The sequence below is a fragment of the Colossoma macropomum genome, unplaced genomic scaffold, assembly GCF_904425465.1.
Source record: "Colossoma macropomum unplaced genomic scaffold, Colossoma_macropomum, whole genome shotgun sequence".
NCBI classification, from domain to species: domain Eukaryota; kingdom Metazoa; phylum Chordata; class Actinopteri; order Characiformes; family Serrasalmidae; genus Colossoma; species Colossoma macropomum.
The window spans coordinates 723,077-748,396 of record NW_023494807.1 but is presented as its reverse complement, the minus strand read 5'-3'; the positions used below and the strand labels follow the sequence as shown (position 1 = coordinate 748,396).

The window sequence follows — 25,320 nt, the reverse complement described above, 5'->3', positions numbered from 1 at the left end:
GAACTAAATACTATATCAGGAACAGTTCCTTTACTAGAGATGCTGCCCTTATTAATCAATGTTCTGAGTGACCTACTTTGCAAAAACCCACATCATAGTCACTATGAGAAGTTTACAGCTGTGCAGGAAAGTTTGTGAACCCTTTAGAATAAATCTGACCTAAAATGTGTTCACTTCTTCATCCTAAGGGTGCAACGATTATTTAACTTGGAATGTTTTGACATTACCGCAACAGGACGATGCCAGCCTCAAGAAAAAATCCTCAAAAGTGTGGGAGCGTTTTACGCTTAACTCGGAAAAAGTGGTTGCCAGTTGTGTTAGGAAACATGTCGGATCAAGGGATGAAGAAGATTCATCTAGGTAAAATAGTTGTGCTAGTGAGCTTGTTATCCATCCATCCATCATCTAAACCGCTTATCCTTCTGGGTCGCGGTGGGGTGCTGGAGCCTATCCCAGCTGTCATTGGTTACACCCTGGACAGGTCGCCAGTCCATCGCAGGGCAGACATACAGACATACACATTCACAAACTCACTCACACCTAGGGGCAATTCAGCATGTCCAATTGGCCTGACCACGTTTTTGGACTGTGGGAGGAAACCGGAGTACCCGGAGGAAACCCACGCAGACACGGGGAGAACAGGCAAACTCCACACAGAAACGACCCTGGTCGCCCGGCCGGGAATCGAACCCAGGCCATTCTTGCTGTGAGGCGACAGCGCTACCCACTGCGCCACCGTGCCACCCTAGTGAGCTATGAGCGGTAACGTTTTCTATTTTGAAATGCATGCTCTCTTGAATCATTAATGAGGTTGGAATGGAGAAGTAACTATTATTCACAACAACCCTGTTCACATTCCTAATCATTTTTACAGATTTAAACACCGCATCGTTGTCATAATATCACGGCCACCAGTGCATTCAGCGAACATAGGAGAACGTTTGCAAACACTCACAAACAGTTTCAGGAGGTAGCTCTATGCGAACATACAGGGCAGCTGGACGAAGGGCCAAAGCACAGACTGCACTGTTTAAATTTAAATTAGGATGGTTTTGATTATGGGAAAACTGACTTAGTTTTGTTATATTTTATTGCTGCTACTCTGCACATTTGCTAGGTTTCATTTTTTTTGTATTAGCAGGGAAGTTCATTAAAACAGTGAATTTTTTAACAAGTTATTCATCTTTGTCTTAATCGTTAGTTAGCAAATGCATAAATCAACCTCAAGCTAAATTTAAATGCTAATAGCTACATTAGAGTTATTTGGTAACTGAGCGATTCATCATCCGAGTAATTGATAATTCGTTTCAGTAATCGATAAATTATTCGACTACCAAATTAATCATTTGTTGCAGCCCTGCTTCATCTAATTCACAACAATACATACAGAGAACACAAACAATTACATAGTTTTTCATTTATTTACTGAAATGCATTTTTGAAACTCTACAATTACTTGTTTGGTAGAAGGGGGTAATTATCAGGTGGTTCAATCAACTGGATGACAGTAAGGCATGAGTGTGGGTGATCCACTATCCAAGACACAGTCAAAGGAGATTTCAGAAGAAAAAACTGTCAATGCTCATTAGACTGGAACAGGCTGCAGTACAACGTCTAAAGGGGTTTTGACTTCACAAATATGCTGTGAGATCCCAAACAACTCCAGGGAAACATACAGAGATCTGCAGGCCTCTCTTGGCTAATATCAGTGTTCACTCAAACACCAGACAAGAACAGTGTATGGAGTGAAAGTAGGGAGGAAGTCACAGCTCCCTATGATCATTGAACAGGTATGTAATTATACAGCTTTGTCAGATAATGGAGCTGTTGATGCACAGGGGGAAAAAAATGTCAAGACGTGACGTCCATCTCTCACGTACCTACAGTACCTCGATAAATGCAACTGGAAAGAAGGTAAAATCACAGGAGATCCTGTGCTTAATGAAATGAAGCTCGACAGATTATTGCCCTCATATCCTGCTAATAACACACATGAACACCATTCATCCTCAACTCACTAAAGTCAACAGTGTGAAAACACATCATGAGAGGCATACCAGAAAGGGAAGTCAACAAATGAGCTGACAAAGCTTGGTTTAATCTCTTCCAACGTCTAAATTAAAATCAAACCAAGGAAAATAATCCAATTTCTTCTGCTTTCTTCTATTTTTGCATATTTGTCGCACCTAATTGTTTCAGATCTTCAAACATAATTTAATGTAAGACAAAGATAACCTGAGTAAGCATAAAATACAGTTCACAAATGATCCAATGCTCACCGGCTGAAAAAAAATAATTGCCCACATGGTTACGGAATCAAACAATTAACCAAATTTAGTTGACAGATAGGATCAGTTAAAAAAGATACACCCAAGCCTCATTACTGCGAGCCCTACAAAATCAAATATTACTTAAATAAAACATTTACAGCAGTATGAATTAGCCCAAAAAGTCTCAACAACTATCGCTTTGATGCACAAATAAAAGAAATTTTGGACAATATGTACAAGTTACTGAAACACATCTCGTCTAGAAAGGGTCACATAGCCATTTGTTTGGAACTGGGACTTCAGGAAACCACAGTAAGAGCCATTATCTCCAAATGTAGGAAACTAGGAACAGTGGTGAATCTTCCCAGATGTAGCCGGCCTACCAAAATTCCTCCAAGAGCACAGGGAAGACTCATCCAGGAAGCCACAAAAGAGACCAGATGACACTGAAGGAAGTGCAGGCCTCTCTCACCTCAGATAAGGTCAGCGTTCAGGATTCCACCATTATAAAGAGACTGAGCAAAAGTGGTATCCAAAAACACCTTGATGAGCCCCGAGCCTTTTGGAATTATATTCTGTGGGCAGGTGAAACTTTTTGGAAGACAGGGTTCCTGTTACATCTGGCATAAAGCTGACATAACATTTCACAAAAAGAACAAGTCCAACGTGATGATGGTAGTATGATGGTGCGGGAATGCTTTGCTTCTTCAGCCTGGAGCGATGTTCCATAACTGACAGGACCATGAATTCTGCTCAATACCAGAAAATCCTTCAGAACAATGTCTGGCCATCATTCTGCAATCTGAAGCTCTACAGACAGATGATGATTCAAAGCACAAGAGCAAGTCCACCACTGAACGGCTTAAAACAAAATTAACAAAAATAAGGTTGCAGAGTGGCCCAGTTAGGTGATGGGGGCGTTGCAAAACATTTTCCCTTCAATAAATATGGGGATTATTTAAAAAACGTATTTTTATTTTTCCTTATATTCTCCTTGTTTTTACAAGATTACATTTTGTATAAAAATCTGAAACCATTTATAAATAAACATGAAAAATACTTTTTTATAACACTGTATATACAGTCCAACGGCGATCCAAAATGCCCCACAGATGTTGAATCTGTGTAAGATTCGCAAAGACTTTAGTAAATGCTTTTATTTGTGTATTATGATTTGAGTAAGAGCAACTCAACAATACAGCTATGAGGCTTTCTGGGCCGACTGCCTGAGCAGCTGAGCACCACACTATAAGGCACTCTAGGGCGGCCGCTTGAGTGACTCACCCAGGCGGCTCTACACTGTAGCTACAAGGCTTTCCGTGCCAGTTGCCTCAGCAACTTTACACTACAGCTATGAGTCTTCCTGAGCTGGCTTTCTGAGTGACTCTACGTTGTAGCTATAAGTCTTGCTGGTTCGGCTGCCTGAGTGACTCTACATTGCAGCTATGAGGCTTCCGATGCCGGCTGCCTCAGCGACTTTACACTACAGCTATGAGGTGTCCTGTGCCAAGGCTTCTCAGGCTGTCTGCCTCAGCAAATAGACACTGCAGCTTTAAGGCTTCCCAGGCAGGAGGAAAGCATTGATGACTTAATTAATCATCAATGTCCTACTAAATCTGCCATGACTGAGTGTCTGATTCTCAAGCATTTGTCTGTGTATACTTAATACTCAACTGATGGACTAATGATCCCAGTCTCATCAGTACAAAACTCATTTTATAATCACATTTGCACATATGCATTTTTGATGAAATCCAATAAAATACATGAGTGAGTTCATGTTTCACTGGAGAAAACTCAGCTGAAGAACCTCTAAAACACTTTTCCCCGTTTGTTTTGTAAAGATATACAGCACAACGGACAATTTTAATCAAACCAAATAACATACTTAACGCTGCCCTGATGAGTAGTGGCAAGGATTATGGACCAAGAGGACATGACTGATGAAGAGCATTACAGTGATGATAACAGCACTCACTTCAGACGTGTGTGTGTCCACTGCTCTACTTTAGTGGTCATTGGGGTCCTTATTAAGGGCTTTTCTTTCTCATTCACTCTCAAATTGAGGCTTTTAACGATTCATTATAATTCCACAGGGGTGGAACTACCCAACATCCCTTCCATCATCTGCTCTCACTGCATTAATCTTGTTTGATTTCTTCAGTTTCCTTCAATCAGATCTGTCTGACTCAGCGCTGCTCACAGCAGGACACACACACTCAATCAGATTCTTTGTTAAATCTGGCCAAACAAAATAACAACAAAACTATCAAATATCATAAATGCTCCCCCATGGCGTGCACCTCTTGAAACAGCTCTTATTATATTTTAATTATTTGTTATGTGTAGGTCATTCAAATAATTCGATTTTAAAGGTCAGGCTGTCAAACTGCCCAACAGGGCGATGAAACATGTAGGCAATTGTCTTCAGGAAAAAGGTTTCAGTCTCTTAGAACAGGAACCCACCATAACAAACAGCTTCTTCCTGCAACCTTTTTGTAATATTGTCCTTGTGCAGATATAGACAAGTGATGATATAACATTTTTTATCATGATAATTACCTAACCTGTTATCACAGTTTACGATATTATCGATATACTGTATTTTTAAAAAACCGATATGCTCTGAATGTCGTGATTAGTTCTGGTATTGTTTTTTGGTATATGCACTGATGAGCCAAAACATTATGACCGCTTACAGATGAAGCCAATAACACTGATTATCTCTGAGGTCTGAGATATATCACATGGTCAGTTCTTGCAGCTGCAGGAGAAATGGGTAGGCATGAAAACTTGAGCGACTTTGACAAGGTAGTCATGGTCGGACACCTGGATTAGAGCAACTCCAAGACGGCAAGGTTTGAGGATTCTCCTAGTTGGCAGTGACGAGTACCTACCGAAAGTGGTCACAGGAGGGATGATCCACAAACCAGTGACTAGGTGTTGGGTGCCTGAGGCTCATCAATGTGTGAGGGCAATGAAGACTGTCCTGTCCTGTCCGGTCTGGGCTAAAATTGCAATAATTTCTTAATAGTTACAGGAGGAAAGGGTCACACACAGAGCATCATACCCTGCTGTGTATGTTGTTATGTATCCACAGACCAGTTAGAGTGCTTATAGTAGTCCCTGTACACTTTCAAAAGTGCCTACAATGGACACGCGGGCATCGGAACTGGACCTTGGAGCAATGGAAGAAGGTTGTCTGGTCCGACGAGTCCTGTTTTCTTTTACGTCACGTGGACAGCCGGGTATGTGTGCACTGTTTTCCTGGGGAAGCGATGGCACCAAGATACACTGAGGGAAGAAGACAAGCTGGTAGAGGGAGTGTGATGCTCTGGGCAACATTCTGCTGGGAAACCATGGGTCCAGGCATTCGTGTGGACATCAGTTTGACATGCGCCACCTATACCTAAATATCATTGCGGACCAGGAACACCCCTTCGAGGCAGTGGTATTCCCTGCCACGCTGTACATGCTGTTCAGGAATGGTTTAAGGAACATGATGGAGATTTCAAGGGGTATCCTTGGTGCCAAATACAATAGGGCATCTGCAGAGGTCTTGAAGAGTCCAATGAGGCGAACTTAAAGTACACATAATGGTGCTCAATGTGCATCAATATCATACAGGACTATTTGCTATTTACTACAGAGCAATGCCACTTTTACCAGCTGTGAAGCTGCTATAACACAAACAATATAGGATAAATAATGGAATAGTCTACTTCTATCTGCAGTGTACCACTATGAAAACTACATATTCTGTGCTTTACCACATAATCATTATGAACACGTGGCAAACATTAGTAGCTTGTACTTATCAAAAATTACATTAATGAGATTATGGGTTAGAAGTAGTAGTAGGTTTTTTTTCACGATGGGGTTAAGTACAACATCTACGTGCAGAGTTTTGACAAACAAGCCTTGTTTGGGTACCTTTTTTTTATTTGTCTACTGCAGATATAGAGTAAATTATTCAGTAAATACTTCAACTTAAAGCCTAAATCTGAAAATGACTAGATTCACTTGTTATCCCGTAAGCAGTCTGCCAAGCTGCTTGTTAAAAAAATAAATAAACAGTATCCTAAATACAGCTGAGTCTTCTTTAATGACTTTTACTTCACACATGTAGTCTGTGACTGTAAAAATGGCTGTGTGCTTCCTTATTGTCTCTGATCACTGTATCACATGATCTCTAAAAAAAGCTTGTTTGACTAAAATGCATTAATGGTATTTGAAAGGGTCCTCGATAACATTACCATGTGGGATTAATATCCCAGTAAATTGAATTACTGAATACCGGCACATGTCTAGTCAAAAGTGCAGACTTGAATGTGTTGATACGAAATGCAAATTCATTACACAATTATCTGCGTAATTAGCAAAAACGTTTTTTCTCAAAATCAGCTCATCAGAAAATGCTTATTTAGGCTCAAAAATCTCACAACACCATAACGATTGCAAAGATGTTTAAGTTAATGTTAAAGAGGGGAACATTAATTGCTAAAATTTGGTAAAATGGGCAGAAATTCCTGCTTGTGTTAAAGGGGCCCGAGTCTCTGTTGTCTGCTTAAGGAGGAAATGAGTCTCCCTTCTTCTTAGCAAAACTATGTGACTGCATAGCCAGAAATATTTCGACATCGTGGCTCTTGCTTTATGTATCCTCTCTGGTTCCTATCAGGGTTCTGGAATCTATTAAGGAGCCAAAAAGTTCTGGAACTACAGGCGCATTTCCACCATGGCTCTGGAACCTTTTAAAAGAATAAAGGGTCTTGAAATCCAAAGGTGCATTACCACCAAAAGACAGGAACCATCTTAAGCACACTAAAGAATCTTTTAGAGAAATCTAGAATTAAATATCAACAATAGTGTAAACGTTGTTTTTCTCAACAGGTAAATAGAACTGAAGAAAATATTGTTTATTGATTGTTGTGATACGTCATATTGTGATATCGGCCTTTGCAATGCTGATTATGCAGATATGAACTATGCAAATGAGACAAATTTCTTGCAATAGCTGTATTGTGACCTGGGAGCATCCTGACCAAACCTCAGATGATCAATGTAAGTACAAAACCCAATTAGACTGTATATCGTCAACATCTTATATAGCAATCTAACTACAGTATGGAAATTTGCAGGCCTGCTGGTAAAGTGACTATGGCACAACCTCACATTCCTCTTTTCTGTCCATAGTGCCTGCTTTAAGATCCACTTTCCTGGTTGTCTGTAAAATGGAGATTAAAAATATTTAGATGTTTAAAGAAGCACTCTGGCACAGCTATTTGTAAGCCACATTCTGAAAGCCTCCCACTCCTGCTAATCACCTGCAGTCAGACTTGGCTACCTCACAGCAGTAAAACCTGACATTTAACAAGGAGTGAAACATTTGAAAACGTCTCCTTCAGCTTTCATTTAAAATGGGGCTCACAGGTTAGGATTTTGACTTGTTTGAATTGTGAAGTCTGGCCTTAAATGTCACTGTGGTTTGTTCCCAATTTTGTGTAAAAGGAACAAAACGCTTTTCAAGCAGACATAAAAGGCATCAAAGTGCCTGAGCCTTTTGAAAAACTAAAGAGTTCTGGATTTATGGGTTTCTAGAAATATTTGTGTTCTAGAACCATAGGCGTGTTTCTACAGAGGTCTCTGAACTCTTCCAGGAGCAAAAGTGTTTTGGAATTCTAAAAACTTTAGTGGAAATAAAATGTTCCAGGACAGAAGGCATGTTTCCACAGAGTATTCAAAACCATTACAGGAACCAGACAGTTCTGGAATTCTGGACACGTTTGTAGAAACTTTTCAGAAACTAAAGAGGTTCAGGAACTATAGGTGTTCTTCAACCGACATTCCAAAGCCATTCAAGAAGTAAAGTGGTTCCAGAATTATAGACAGGTTTCTAGAAGCGTCTGATTAACTACAGTGTTCCAGAACTATAGGCATGTTTGCATTGAAGTTCTGGAGCCAAAGAACTGAAGAATTCTAAAACTGAAGGCAATCCCCCCCATGGGTCCAGAATCTTTTAAGGAACTAAAAAGTCAGAGAAACATAAGCTTGTTTCCAGCACTACTCCAAACAAGAACTACAAAATTCCTGAATGAGAACTGCCCAGTTCCTGAATGAGTCTGTGTTTTGTGTTCCCACAGCTCTGCAGGAAACCGTGATCATTATGTAAAATTACAGAAGTGATGCAAACTGTGCAATGGTTACTTTATTTAAAGAAAGAAGTAGAAACTAAAGCTGTTTTCTTTTTTAAGCAGGGTGCTTAATTCCCAATCCACCTAAATGCACCAAATGCAGGGTAAATGCTGAGCAGATCTCTGTCAGCCACTTTCCATTTTAATCACTGGTTATCCTTTGTTGCTGTATTTGCAAATAACCACAACGTGGTCATGTGGGTTTTTAAAAATGCTAATCTTGGTTGGTTAGAGTACACGGCTTCACCAGTACTTTCTAGCTCCGCGTCTGATATCCGCATTATTATGAATTGCAAATGTAAGAACTGAATGTCAATAACAAAAAAATAAAGATAAAGAGTTACTGTCCCAAAAGGGAGGATGGTGGTATGGCCAAAGGATATTGGTCTGGGTTTAATAAAAAAAAAAGTCTGTAGGCTTTTCCTTTTAAGTTTCGGCTCCTCTCAGTGTTTCTTCCTCACGCTCTCAGGAAGTGTTACTTGGTGGAAAATAGTTTTTTCTTTTCCGTTCCTTTTTATTTAACATCACACTGTGACTATAATTATCCCCAGTAAGACACCAATCTTTTGTAAATGTTTGTACGCTGGTTTGCTGTGTGCTCTATTTCCAGGCCTGGAGAGTTACAGACGTATTCGCTTTATTGTTCTCACTACTAAAAAACAAACTGATGTGCTTGATTTTAACCTCTAGGGGTCAATGAATGCGCCAACGCATCAAATGATATGTTTCTCTGTGTTTTTATTAATATCTTTATGATAAAGCAGTGCAGAAATACGGTCCAAACATTTCCTGAATCTGTAGAATCACCCTTCCATTCTGTCCATTGCAAGATCGTATGTGACATCCAGGGTTATGAGGCAATTAAGACAATGCCACAGTGATAAGTAGTAGTGAGGATGATGGACCAAGAGGACATGACTGATGAAGAGCATTACAGTGATGATTACAGCGCTCACTTCAGAAGCTCAGATGTGTGTGTGTCCACTGCTCTACTTTAGTGGTCTTTGGGGTCCTTTATTAAGGGCTTTTCTTTCTCATTCACTCTCAAATTGAGGCTTGATTCATTATAATGCCAGAGGTGTGGAACTACCCAACATCCCTTCCATCATCTGCTCTCACTGCATTAATCTTGTTTGATTTCCTTCAATCAGATCTGTCTGACTCAGCGCTGCTCACAGCAGGACACACACATTTCTTTGTTAAATCTGGCCAAACAAAATAACAACAAAACTATCAAATACCATAAATGCTCCCCCATGGCGTGCACCTCTTGAAACAGCTCTTATTACATTTTGTTTAATCATTTGTTATGTGTAGGTCATTCAAACAAGCATGGAAATTCTTTCAAAAGTTCAGATCTTAAAGGTTCAGCTGTCAAACTGCTCAACAGGGTGAAAAAACAGGTAAATAAATTTCCTTAGGAAAAGGTTTCAGTCTCTCAGAACAAGAACCCACCATAACAAACTGCTTCTTCCTGCATGACTTTTATGCAATAATAATAAGAATAAAGGCAAGTTGAGAAACAGACCAACTGCCTGGGTATAAATGGTGGATCTGTGTGTCAGTTATCGGCCTCTCGCCTGTAACTGGTGGATTTGTGTGTCTTTCTGAGTGAAACTGACCAATGGAGACTCAAGAAATAACTAAGCACTGACCCATCACATTGAAAACACTTCATTTTCCATTCAGTCACCTCGGAAAGTGATGTGTAAGAAGTTCACAGCTGATGAAGTTGCTGCAGTGGTTTTGGAAGGTAGCGATGAGGAGAACATGTATCTACTATTTTATTCATAAAGTCCACTGCATTTGTGAACCTGAGACTTTGGCAAACCCATTTCAGGGACCAAAACAATTCCACCTGAGTAAAGCTGTGTTTTCACAAGAGATATCCAGAATTTCTAAAACCAGATTAGATTTTTTCAGCATTATGGCTGGACTCTCTCTTTACACGGTGCTCCAGGTCAAAAGGGCCTCATTACAGAGAGAGCTGAAGTCGTTCTGAACATGTTCATATACAATATGTGGGTATCATGTTGTATCCAACTGATTTTTAAGGAGAATTTAAAAATATATGCAAAAATCAAGAAAAAGCCCAGAGCGTTGAACTGAAGAGTCAAGTGTGTGAGAGCAGGAGTGACGCAAGACTTCCTGCGTCTGTCCTTAAAGGTTTGGAGAAACTTTGCTAGAACTTTCTCGCCGTTCAATCAGGTAAGAAAACAATCCTTTAAAACTAAGACAATATTGAAAATTACGGTTTAAGCACCTAAAAGGTTTGAGCTGTGTAGGCTTTAGCTCTATTTCCAAGCTAATCCTGTACTTGCCCAAATATTTACACATGATTTCTTCCCTGATTTGTCTTTAACATGTTTTGTTACTGCAAACTGACAAAGAAAATGTTCACGTGTATCAAAACATTTCGAAAAGCTTGATGTCCCCAAACTTTTGACAAGTAGTGAGTGTGTGTACCTCTTGCTCTTCCTCTTGTTGTAGTGCTTTGGCCTCTTCCCCCTCTGCCTCTAGCCCCTCGGCCTCTTCCTCGACCTGACGACGTAGGGACTGAATCTTCATCTGACTCCATAGAGATGTCAAGTGGCTCATCCGAGAGGTCAGCATCAGCGTCTCTGACAGAATCGCCTCGGTCCCTGTGGGCTTTTGCCCGACTAATAGCCTAAACAAAACATACAGCACTCAGTGTAGCGCATGAGGAGAAGCACAAATTTGTTTTTGTACTGCCTTTATAGTAAAACAGAGGAAAAAACAAAATGGCTCTGATCCTGTACAGTGCTTTATACAAAAGTTACACGTTTCATGTATTTTTTTATACATATACCCCCCCCCCAATACAACATACTGTTTATTTGCTATTCGTTTCATGAACTCAAAAATTTCAGCTGAACCTGAGTATTGGGACAAATGAATGCCAGGAGATTCAGATTGTGCAGGTTTTTCATGCTCCCTTAACTGTGAACGCATTAAACTGCTGCGAATACGTAGATCTGGTTGAAGTAACTGGAGTTTGCGTTTGGGCTTTCATTTCTTTGATGTAAAAGGCACAAAATCAGATGAAATCCTGATGAGATGAGAATTTACTACAGAAACAAAGGTAGTAAACTGTCACTGGGGTCAGTCCCCCTCTTGTCACTGGGGAGGGACCCTCAAAGGTACATAGCAGTACCTTTAGCCAGGGAACATAACTGAACCATAATCCACTGAAATGATATTTTCTGAGCTGTACTGACTCCACACACCCCGTCTCGCCTCCAGGCTTTTTGTTTTATTGCTCTGTTTTAAAACATTCAGTTATGAAAAGGTATAAATATGTACTTTTAGTCTAATTGGACCCTAAAACCACTGTTGTACCTTTGAGGGAACATTTACATTGTTTTTTCCCCTTGATGAATGAAAAATGTACCTGCACAGAATCTTTATGTCTAACAGTGTAGGGATGGAAAACCAAGCATTTATTAACATTAGATTCCTGCAATAACTAATCAGAACCACTGCAGAAAAAGCTGGGCACTCCTGAAAGAAAGAAAGACACAAAAAAGAAAGAAACTACTGGAGTTACAAGCCGTAATTTCCGTAATCAGGCTGTCTCAGGATGACTGCAACAGCTGATGATAGGAACACAGCTGTGGGGGAAAAAAAAACCAAAAAAAAACCGCAAAAATAAAATCCAAAGAAGTGGCTGCATTTCCGCATCCGCAAAAGACTTCAAGAGAAGCTTTACAAGTCGTGAATCTCTCATCAGCACCAAGAACAGAGGGACCAGGCTGGAGCTCACAGTACACAGATGAGCCTGAGGAATTTTACAGACAGATGAGGTACAGATTAATCTTTACCAAAGTGATGGAAGAGAAAGCCTGGAGAAAGAGATGGACTGCAAAGCACACCACTTCATCTGCGTCTTCGTTCATGATGTAGCTGGTGATGGTAGAAGCAGAATCATTTCTTATGACATTCTGTTTACGTCCAAGCAAATGACTCCAAACTCTTTGGCCAGAAGCTCATAAGGTAAGTAAGTAAGTAAGTAAAATTTATTTATATAGCGCTTTTTACAACAGGTGTTGTCACAAAGCAGCTTTACAAGGAAATCAGCATTACAAAAAGAAATCCGGGTCCGAGCCCCCATGAGCGTCGCCAGTGGCGACAGTGGCAAGGAAAAACTCCCTAAGAAACAGGAAGAAACCTTGAGAGGAACCAGGACTCAGAAGGGGAACCCATCCTCCTCTGGTCAACACCGGATAGTAAACATAAGGTAGCAAGACAATGACCTGAAGAATACTGCAAACATAGCCATCAAAAGGGAGAGGAAGGAAAGTTGTAGACTAGTCAAGTTTTTTGCATTTTACCTGCTGAAGAGGAAACTATAGTCAGGTACCCCCTAAAACAAGAGCCATCAGAAAAAGGGTGCCATAAAGGCTTTTCAGAGGAGTCTAAATGAAGTTATCGGAAGGGTCTGGTGATGTCAACAGGTCGCACACTTGAGGGAGTTACTAAATGTAAAGTCACTTTTTATTAACTTTAAATTATATTTTGCTTTAGAACTTTTTCTTTGTCCCAATACTTGTACTTAGCTGAAATTGGAGAAGTAAACACATTTTCCTGTACTGTTTATTCAGCATGAAAAACACTGCAGCGAAATAAAAGCAGACATTCTCTGCTTTTAGCCCCATGTTTAAAACAGACTTTATAATATATAACAAAAATAACCCATTTCACCTCACTGCACCAATATTTTTGCTTTTCAAAATACACAATACTGTGCAATAGTCAGATACCACCCTTCATGATTCAAGTCATCCCAAGCACATTCAATTATGTTGAGGTCTGGACTCCAGGGTGGACAGTTCATCGTTCTGAGAAAACCAGCAGTGTTTTTATTTGAATTTCTTCTTTTTTGTCTATTTTCTTTCCGGTAACAGCCAATGGCTTCTTGACAGCTACTCTGCCTAATGACCACCTGCCTAATACGCTGCTGGTCCTCTGCGTGCCGCCAAAACAGTTTAGATGCGCCAAGGATCTTACTGTGGACTCTACAAGACCTCTGAAGGGCAAACTGTCTCCTTTGTTATGTTCCTCAAAACATTCCAGAACAATCCGTACAGTGTGGCAGGTTACATTACTCTGCTGAAAGAAGTCACTGCCTTTGGGGAATATTACTGCCACAAAGGGTTGGACGTGGTCTGCAATGATGTTTAGGTAAGCGGCACACAGGTGGCCACATGAATGCATGGAGCCAGGGTTTCCCAGCAGAACATACACCACAGCATCACACTCCCTCCACTGGCTTGTCTTCTTCCCACAGTTTCCCGGGGCAAACGGGGTAAACGGGGCACACGTACCCAACAGTCCGTGTGATGTAAAAGAAAATGGGACTCATCTGACCAGATAGCCATTTCCATTGCTTCACAGCCCAGCTGCGACACCTGTGTGCCAACTGTGTCCTCCACACATTCGATCGTGGGGGGATTAGCATGAACACTCTGTCTTCGGCTACACAGCCCAATATGCAGCAGGGTGCATACGGGAGCGTTCACTTACCGTCTAATACACCCTAGACCTGGACATGATGAGGCGCTGTTACAAGATTATTAATGTTATAAGCTTAACCTGTGAGTGGTTAATGTTTTGGCTCATTGGTGTATGTATCTATACATGCATACATATACTTACGTGCGTGTGTGTGTGTGTGTGTGTGTGTGTGTGTGTTTAACTAACCTCTTTGACTTCTTCATCTTCCTCTGCAGTGTTTCTCTTTGAGTCTCGGAAGCGGCGAATCTAAGATTGCATGTGCACGCACACGCGCACACACACACACACACACACACACACACACACACACACACACACATACAGTCAGAGCACTTATTCAGAATATATTTGTGCAACCTCTGAATTCACTTGCTCTGTGAGTCACAATAAAACATCACTAAATCTGTGCAGATTGTTGCTCCTGTGCTCTATATTACCTGCCATCAACACAGAAACGTCACTCATATCTCAGCCCACTGCTGTGAATGATGTCAAACTGTGTCAGTGCAAGGCAAAAGCCTAGCAAACCATCAGAACTTAAAAAAGTCTAAGTGTGTGACATTTTGTCCATTAGTTCACACAGCAGGCTTGTGTTTTATTAAGCAGAGGAACAAACAGTGGAAGAAAAGAGAAGACAGTGCCAAGAGAGACATTCCACTGGCATTCTCAGATCAGAATGAAAAAAACAGAGACAGAAACAAATGGTAAGACAAATTAGACAAAGAAAAGAGAGACAGACCTGTGATATGGTTGCTATGGGTGACAAGCATCACACAAAATGGATAAAGTGCTTGAACAAAAGAGTGTTTACCCCCCACCATTAAGCTCAGCAAAAAAGACGAAAAGGTCGACGAATCTGACGGCATTCAAACAGCATCTACCCCGCAGGCGTCTAGCAGTTATTGATGTTTTGCTGTAGTTTTGAAATGTAATAACACTTACATAACCTGACTGATACACCGATCAGGCATAACATTATGCACCCTTGTTTCTACACTCATTGTCCATTTTATCAGCTCCACTTACTATATAGGTGCACTTTGTAGTTCTACAGCTACAGACTGTAGTCCATCTGTTTCTCTGATACTTTGTTAGCCCCCGTTTACCCTGTTCTTCAGCGGTCAGGACACCCATGGACCCTCACAGAGCAGGTACTATTTGGGTGGTGGATCATTCTCAGCACTGCAGTAACACTGACGTGGTGGTGGTGTGTTAGTGTGTGTTGTGCTGGTCTGAGTGGATCAGACACAGCAGTGCTGCTGGAGTTTTTAAACACCTCAGTGTCACTGCTGGACTGAGAACAGTCCACCAACCAAAAATATCCAGCCAACAGCGTCCTGTGGGCAGCGTCCTTTGACCACTGATGAGGGACTAGAGGATGACCAACACAAACTGTGCAGCAGCAGATGAGCTATTGTCTCTGACTTCACATCTACAAGGTGGACCGACAAGGTAGGAGTGTCTAATAGAGTGGAAAGTGAGTGGACAGTGTTACTGCAGGGCTGGGAATGATCCACTGTATATTTACAACAGCTGTCGTCACAAAGCAGTTTGACCATTAGTATAAGATATGCAGTACATAGTGAAACGAAACAACATTCCCCCAGGACCCTGGTGCAGCACAAGAATACAAATGCAAAACAATACAATACACAGTGCAGACAATAAAGAACATGAAACTGCCAGACAGAACATAGAAATAGCACCATTTGTCGAACCTGGAGAGGCTGCTGAGTGTGCTACTGCGCCGCCATCTTGGATCTGATAAAGGGATTTTTAATATCTCAGATAACCGACCAAAAAGTCTTTTTAGCAAATGCTGTAACCGCAAATATCGCCAGAACTGTGATCTGGACAGACATTGGGCCTCATAGTCCAATATCTTCCTATTTCTTAAATGTGTTCTTGAGTAAGGTCCTAAGAAAAAGTCTACGTCAGATTTATGACGTGTTCTTAAACTGCAGAACTGTTCACACCTGCTCGAGTGTGTGTAGATTCTGTTCTAGCCTAAGAACAAATCCCAAATAAGAAAACATTGCAACGTCAGAATCTTCATGGGTTTTAAGCAGAAATTTCATCTTAAGAGTGGTTGGTGAATGAGGCCCAAGGGGTTTTTCATTTTTGGTCATAGTATCATCTGAGTGTTGAGCAGGGCGATAGTCGAGTACATGACTCGTTCTCCAGGGAGGTCTGCAAAGTGTGTGTGAGTGTGTGAGCAGCATGATTACTACTTCATCACTTTAATGAATAATAATTCTGTCCTGAGCTCTGTTCCTCTAACTATAAAGCTTTTCCACCAGCAGCCCAGAGGCTAATGACATCATATGCACATACAAAGGAACTTTTCATCTACCTTTAATGAACCCATGGGTCTCTGACCTGCTTTTCTGAAATCACCAGTTTAACAGCACTGGGAAGTGCAAAATCTTATGCAAGTCACTAAATTAGTGCAATACAGTACAGTAACTACATGTACATGAAGTATTTGTCATATTCACTGATATATTCAAGAATACTGTAAAGCTTCATTACAATGACATAACCATTCTGAAAGATTCATTAAATGTATTGTTTAATGAGTAGAAAGCATATTAATAATGAATGGAAATCACATAACATGACAACATGATATGTTTATGAATGCACTCAAATCTCTAAACTCATCCTCAGAACAGGGGAGTGAATATATAATTGTTGCTGTTTATTACTGTATAATGCACATCACACATTCAGAACGCTCACCTTATGAATATTTTATGAAACGTAGGTAATGCATAAAAATGTGAGAATGCTTTTAATTTGCACCTTCTTTATCAGGAAGGCTGTTTGAACTGTATTATTTAGACTTAACTAGTAACTGATATCTTAATTCTCTCTACTTTTTGTGTCTAGTCATGCAAAGTGGAAAATAAACATACATTACCAACTTATGTTTATTCTAAATCCGTGGTTCCCAAACTTTTAACAGTCCTGTATCCCTTCAGACAATAAACTTCCTCCTCTTGCTCCTTATATAAGCATGTGCACATATTGCCATGATACACACACTATACAGACAAAAGTATTGGGACACCCCTTCTAATTATTGAGTTGAGGAGTTTCAGCCACACCCACTGCGGAAAGGTGGATAAAATTAAGCACGTAGCCTTGCAGTCTTGATAGACCGACGCTGGCAGTAGATGGTCGTACTGATAAGCTCAGTGACTTTAAACACGGCACTGTCATAGGATGTCACCTCTGCCACAAGTCAGTCTGTGAAATTTCTGTCCTGCTAGATCTGCCCCTGTCAACTGTAAGTGTTATTATTCTGAAACAGAAGCATCAGCTCAGCAACAAACCGGTAGACCATGCAAACTGGTGTAAAGCACACCGCCACATGACTCTGGAGCAGTGAGACGTATTCTGTGGAGTGACGAATCACGGTTCTCTATCTGGCAGTCTGGTGCACGAGTCTGGGTTTGGCAAATGGCAGAAGAACGTTATCTCCCTGACTGCATTGTATCCAGCTGTAACGTTTGGTGGAGGAGGGATAATGCTGTGAGGTTGTTTTTCAGGGGTTGGCCTAGACCTCTTAATTCCAGTCAAGGGAAATCTTAGTGCTTCAGCACCAAGACATTTTGGACAATTCTTCACTTACAACTTTGTGGGGCATGACTGAGCCCCAGTGACCAAAGCAGCTCCATAAAGACACGGCTGGGTGAGTTTGGTGTGGAAGAACTTGACTGGCCCACACAGAGTCCTGACCTCAACCCCATCAAACACCTTTGGGATAAACTAGAACAAAGATTGTGAGCCAGGCCATCTCGTCCAACATCAGCGTCTGACCTCACAAATGCTCTTCTGGACGAATGGGCAAAAATTCCCACAGACACTCTCCGAAATCTTGTAGGAAGCTTCCCAGAAGAGTGGAAGCTGTAACAGCTGCAAAGGGGGACCAACTTTACATGAATGCCTATGGATTTTGAATGGGATGTCAAAAAAAGCCTCTTTGGGTGTAATTTGAATGTGTCCCAATACTTTTGTCCATATAGTGTATGTGAGACATCAGTCCCCCTTAAACCATCAAATATGTTGATTATGCGATGACGCTTAAGACCAGATATTCTGAATAAAGTTGAATAAATATTGCAGTGTCCTAAATGTGGGCACACATGCATGTGTGAAAGGGTCTGCGGCTGTAAAATGAAAAACGAAAAATAAAATCTTCACTAATGTGCCACGGACCTCATTCGGCACAGCAACATCATCTGCTTTAACAGCCTTACAGCTCAGCTCAGTGCTACTCACAGCAGCTACAAACTAACACCTCACTACACCCACAAACTAAATCACATCTGTGAATGTGAAAACTTGGGCACATGGCTAACGAGGTATACAGGCTTCAACAACAATTATCCCTTTAACATCCCAGAATTATTTTTTATTTTAAGGCTTATTATACAGTAAAAATGGACACCTTAATGCAAACTAATGGAGCATTTCTTAGGTTAAAAAAGTGTATAATAATACTTTGTGCCTGGTGGGCTCATGGCGTGTTAAGAGGTTAATAATTAATACTTTATTCACTCCAACAACAGCACACGATAAACTAAAGAATTTCACATTTTCACGTTTTTTTTTGTTTTTTTTTGCTGAAAGTCCTCACTTTTAAGGTTAAATTGCTTCAATCTAGGCAAATCAAATGGTATACTTTTCCATCGTGAGCTAAAGAGAAACGAAAGCCAGTGTTTCTGTATGGAATTTGTTCCATTCCATACAGTTGTACTCAGTGTTTAATTACTTTCTTATGAAAAGGGCTTACAAACTGTAAACTAAAGGCGCAACACACAGAAGGAAGTCTTTTACACAAATAACTATTAATAAAGAGCACGTCTGTCATGTGCTGGATGTTATAAATATCCCACTCATTCATCACTGCAGCATGTATGCAAGAGCGCAATGCTATTAAGAAATCTGGCACTGTCAAGTCAAAGTTTATTTATGTAGCGCTTTTTACAGCAGGTGTTGTCACAAAGCAGCTTTACAGAAAAATCTGGGTCCGAACCCCATGAGCGTCGCCAATGGCGACAGTGGCAAGGAAAAACTCCCTAAGAGCAAGAAAAAAGAAAAAGGGGAACCCATCCTCCTCTGGTCAACACCGGATAGCAAACAGCATGAGTATAAAACAAAAGCACTGGCTTTAGATAAAACCCAGCATTCAGAGAGCTGCTTGCAGCAGTGTCAGTAAGGATGTCTTGTTCGTATGGTTTGTATCGGGCTAATTGTGGTCAGACGATGAAATGGAGCCTAAACAATAAACGTCAGCTTTTTTTTTATGTACCTCCAACGTCATTCGGCGCACCCCTGGGGGAGGGGTGTGTACCACAGTTTGAGAAGCTCTGTTCTAAATTATTCTACACACTAAACCAAACAGGAATCAAGAACAACTCCGTTTTTATTAAACTAAAATGAGTCCCTCACACTTGCACATCTCATCTAATACAAGGGTCTTTAGAGATCCAAGAGTGGGTTTCCTTGGCACTGCTCCACTTTTCGCACCTTCCAATTTGAGAAAATAAGATGAAAAATATGACCGACGCTGTGAATATGTGCATATTTCATTGTGCTGCTTATAAGTGCAACTGTCTACACGCATCTTTCAATAGGCAGCTTGTTTTCAGCCGAACAGGTGATGAAGACGAGATGAGATTTAATATTAGCGATACCACTTTAGAATGAGACCACCTTTACAAAGCGTTAATGAATCGATTAAAATTAGTGGAATAATTGTTATTAATAAGTTCATTAACACCTTAGAAATCATTAATAAGCAGTTTGAACGCAAATAAAAAGAATAATGTGACCCACCGTTTGCTCCCACATTCACCGGTATAGTTAAAGCTCAGGTGTTGCTGGTTACCGATCTTATTTTTGCCTTCATCAATCAAGCATTAAAGCATTAAACCTGTTAGCTTCATCACTGTTTATCATAAAGCGTTACAACTACTTAATAATAATTTTAAAGTGTTTATTATCTAAAAAACATTGATAAACTAATTCAAATCATTTATAAATGTTTTTAACGTTAGTCTTATTCTACAGTGGTACCATTCTAGTTAACCATTAATTATATACAATCTCAATTCCGAAAAAGTTTGGACGCTATGTAAAATGTAAATAAATGTAAAAAAATCTGTTGCTGCCGCCAAATTCTAAATGAGTTAATATTTTTCATGAAATGGTTAAATGTCTCATTTTCATCATTTGATTTGTGTTCTATGTTCTGTTATGAATAAAATATGGGTCTATGAGATTTGCACATCATTGCATTCTGTTCTTATTTACATTTATTTACATTTTACAGAGTGTCCCAACTTTTTTGGAATGGGGGTTGTAGTATCTTCGTTTTCAAATGTTAATGATCACATCACAGTGTTTAAAAATGATGATGGTGTTTATAAATGATGCTGGTATTTTTAAAATTAAATAGCTAAATAAACACATTCCACCCAGTTATATTTTAAAGAAGCTCACTGATTGGTGGTGTGAGAGCTCACCAACAGGTGGCGTTGATAGGGGAAAAAATCAGAGCCAGGTAAAAGGTAAAAGTACAATAGAGGCTCAGTGACGGCCACACACATCACAAAACAGAGCTGATTTTGGCTTTCTGTCTCCAGTCACTACACTCGCTGTATCAGACATTTGTCTTTATCATCTAAACAGAGCAGCTCGTCAGAATCCTGCCTGTACTGAGGAATGGGGCACTGTTTGTGTCTGTAGCCTTCCCGCTAAGCTAACGTTACGTTAGCCAATCAAGCTACAGATCAAAACACCATGAAACAGTTGCTTAACGTCACTCCCGCAGATATGAATCATTATCGTTTAAATTTGTGTTGGTGCTTTACTTAGCCAGAAACAAAGATTTTAGCTAATGCAAACTAGCGCATCTCTCCAATTTAGAAGTGCTTTACATTTACGTTACGTTTACGTTTTTAAATTGATCATCTGTTGGATAGATGGTCTGACATTTATCAAATGATGGCTTGAAAACTGTGCACTGCACTCACCTGTTTCACCACCATGTAAGCAAAATAGACTTTGATTATTTTTTAAATATTTTGAAATAATGCAGAACAAGATGGAACAAGGGCAGCACAGTGGCGCAGTGGGTAGCGCTGGCGCCTCACAGCAAAAAGGGCCTGGGTTCGATTCCCGGCCGGGGGGCCAGGGTCATTTCTGTGTGGAGTTTCTCCCTGTGTCTGCGTGGGTTTCCTCCCACAGTCCAAAGACATGCAGTCAGGCCAATTGGAAATGCTGAATTGCCCCTAGGTGTGAGTGTGTGATTGTATATGTATGTCTGTCTGTCTGCCCTGCGATGGACTGGCGACCTGTCCAGAGTGTATCCCGCCTTCCGCCCTATGACAGCTGGGATAGGCTCCAGCACCCCACCGCGACCCAGAAGGATAAGCGGTTTAGATGATGTATGTATGTATGTAAGACGGAACAAAAGTGACATTAATGCTTTTACATCTCTTACGACACTTTGGTGCCCCCCAAAAGTATTACACAAGTGGATATGGAGTTTTGAAGTTTGCTTTATGCCAGGCCCACAGTACAGGATTAAAATAAATAAATTAATAAATAAAAATAAATAACCGATGTTGAAATTTAAGACCCCACACATAATATTTTTACAGATTTTTTTTTTTTCCTTTGTTGTTAGTCATCAAAGTCCCCACACTACACGATCTGCCCTGAATGAAACAGCACACACTTTCAGAATATGCTCCTGAATATTCACTGTAATGTCTACTGACATATGAAGAATTCACATTTGCGTTGGCTCTGGATGGAAAAAGTATTCAAATTTCCATCTTGCCCAATTCACCAGTTCTCAACGTTAAGTTGACAACTTGCGATGTGACTGTGGTCTTGATTAAATGCCAGTCAGTTGAGCTGCAGGTCTAATCAGAGGAGAAAGGCTCTTAAACTTTAGCTAACTTCAATACCACAATGTGGTGCATTACAATGTAGTTTTGCGGTACTGCTGCCACCATTGGGTGAAAGGAAAAACTGCAGTGTACTGGCTAGTGGGCCATTTATAATACACCTTTAAACAGAAGACACGGGGCAATTAAAATCTGTCTGTGGGCCGCATTTGGCCCTGGCCTGGACTTTGGACACCCCTGTGTTTGAGTCTATGGAGCACTGAGTTCAGGCGAATGAGAGGATTCAACGGCTAATCTAAGGGATATCATGGATATAACACAATGAAAATGGGCTAATTCAGTCATTTTTCTATACTGAGAACCAAACACAGTCATACAGTCTTTAAGATCTGCCAGTTGAGTCTGTCATTACATAGAAATGTTTAATGCAGAAACCTTGCACTAGATTTATAAGCAGCCTTTTACTGTCCAATTAACTGTTTTTTTGTGATTTTAACGCATTAGCGTCCCTATGGAAATTTGCTGATGACAGTGCCAAGCTAGCAGGGTTCTATAATCACAGTGGATGGCAATTCGCACTTAAACACAGACATGTGAAGACATTTTTTTTTTAAGCTTGAGCACTAAAATATGGAGAAAAGGTTTGCTCACCGTAGAGCACGTGTGTCAGGCTCCAGTCCTTGCAGGCCAAGACACCTCAGACTTCAGGCCTCATTAAACACACCTAAATCATTTACTCTAACTTTTGTCTGTTTTTTCTGCCTAATCTATGAACATTTTTATTTCTGCCAAACGTATCACTGCTGTTGATACAGAACCTCGTTTCTCCATTTTTGCCATTTTTCAGTTTTTTACATAATTTGAAAATGAGCGTTTCCCTTTACATTGTGTGTAAATTTTATGATAAATGGACCAAAAGAACGGCCCAGTCAGTCACTCTGTCTATCTAGCTATCGCTCTCTCTGTCTATCTGTCTATTGCTCTCTCTGTCTATCTGTCTGTCTATCTATCACTCTCTGTGTCTATCTATCTATCTATCGCTCTCTGTGTCTATCTGTCTATCGCTCTCTGTGTCTATCTGTCTATCGCTCTCTGTCTATCTATCTGTCTATCTATCGCTCTCTGTCTATCTATCTGTCTGTCTATCTATTGCTCTCTCTGTCTATCTATCTGTCTGTCTATCTGTCTATCGCTCTCTCTGTCTATCTATCTGTCTGTCTGTCTATCGCTCTCTCTGTCTGTCTATCTGTCTGTCTATCTATCGCTCTCTCTCTTTGTCTGTCTGTCTATCTATTCCTCTCTCTCTGTCTATCTATCTATCTGTCTATCTATCTCTATCTATCTTTCGCTCTTTCTTTGTCTGTCTATCTATCGCTCTCTGTCTGTCTATCTATCTATCGTTCTCTCTGTCTGTCTGTCTATCTCTCCCTCTTTTTCTGTCTATCTATCGCCCTCTCTTTTTGTCTGTCTGTCTGTCTGCCTATCGTTCTCTCTGTCTGTCTTTCTATCTGTCTATTGCTCCCTCTTTTTCTTTCCTTAGGCGATTTGTAAAATCAGTGTTCCATCAGATTCATTACTTCTAATGGATCATATCTGACACCAAATCCATCTTTAAAATCTAAAGCCAGCAGAGAAAAAACAGAAGACTTCAAGCAACCTTTCATAACTATTCCATGTTGTGCTCAAATCGCTTCTGGAAAGTTCTGCATTATCAAAAACTTTCAAGGTCTTACTTGCTTTTTCTACCCAGGCACACCGTCAAGGCTTCCAATGAATTGCTAGAACAGTGTCTGAAGCAGAGACATTAACAGGAGACCACGACGAGAAGAAGAAGAAAAGAAACTACATGCAGACACGCACACACACACACACACACACACACACACACACACACACACACACACACACACACACACACACACACACACTTCACCAGAATTCAAAGACTCCATTCACAGGGCAGATAAACGCTTATGTGCTGGGACAATGAAGACACATTCACGGATTATAAATAACATTTCTTTACATCTCCTTAAATTCCGCCAATGAAGGCACACACATGCTCCTGCTCAGCCTCATCAGCACACAATTAGTTATCGGGAAGTCCATTCACATCCTTCATTGCTCCTGCTTTGCCTACACTGCCTTCTCAATGTATTCTTCTCCACAGCTGTCTTCATCTGAGTCTTCCTCACAAAGGCATCACTCCTTCGTCTCTCTCCCTCTTTCTCTGAACGTGGCCTTTATGTTCCTCTTTTCATTATCATACACTTTACGTTCTCAGACATACCGCATGTTCTCCATTGTCATCACTGCATCCTTTTTCAATCACTTCTCATCAGAGAAAGACGGTTCTTCAGTAAAGAAAATGGTTCTTTATGGAACTACGAACACTCAAAGAACCCTTGATTCAATGTTTTTTTGCATGATGAAATGGTTCCACAGATTGATGGTGAATGTGCTGCATGGTTGAAAAGGTACCAAAAAGGTTCTTCTATTGTTACAATGTCAAGCCTGTAACAATAGCAGAACCCTTTTTGGTGCTAAAAAGAACCCTTTTCAAAAAGGTTCTATACAGAACTATATAAAACCCAATCTCCATCAATCTCAAGACCCACTTCGCCATGCGAAAAAAAAACATTTAATCATGCAAAAGGTTCTTTGAGTGTTCGGAGTTCCATGAAGAACCACTTTCTTTACTAAAGAACCCCTAAAGAACCATCATTTTAAATGTGTACCTTATTAAGTCTTCTTTCTGCTGTTTTTTTTTAAACAAGTGAAGAACTCTTTGTCAAAAACATATTCAAACATGATTTGTTTTGTCAAGCCAACTTAATTATATACCAGTAAATAACTATCGATATCAAACAACATTGAAAAACAGGTGTTTTCCCTTCAACAGCAAAACCACACTTTGAACAGAAAGCAGGCACATCGACATGGCAGCCACGTTTCCCTTCGATCCCTACAGAGATCACACAAATCTTCCACACAGAACGTATTATTCATAAGAGAGCAGTGTTATGACCAGACGCCTCACAAACCCTGATCAATAAAACTGTGGCTTGTGTTGTCGAACTGACAGCAGTGCTCAGCACTGATGGAAAATGTGAAAATACTTGGGTTAGAAGTGTGTCTGGTGCTTCATTTGCAGTCATACTGATGCTGAAAATTCACACAGTGCAGAAAATTGTCAGAATGATGACTTGAAATTGTCAACGAAGCAGTGGAATAAAATCTAAAATTAACCTCCTCACTACCTCATTCACTTTTATAAGCTAGAGTATGCTTTTCAGTTTATTCACCTTATTGATTTATTTGTTTACTGTTTAAAAAGCATTATTTCGTATAGTTAATCATGATAAAAACACATTTTGCTCAAAGTCAACTTTAAAA

General features: G+C 40.3%; 1 protein-coding gene across 1 annotated transcript in view; it reads right to left on the bottom strand.

The window, feature by feature from the left end:
- The window catches only part of mre11a (MRE11 homolog A, double strand break repair nuclease), a 131,083-nt gene that overhangs the window by 22,601 nt on the left and 83,162 nt on the right, over positions 1-25,320 (bottom strand). Inside the window, exons 14-15 of the mRNA XM_036556092.1 lie at positions 14,183-14,242; positions 10,928-11,129 (exon numbers count right to left, since the gene is read on the bottom strand). Of these exons, the coding sequence (XP_036411985.1) occupies positions 10,928-11,129; positions 14,183-14,242 (262 nt within the window). The remainder of the gene's footprint in view (positions 1-10,927; positions 11,130-14,182; positions 14,243-25,320) is intronic.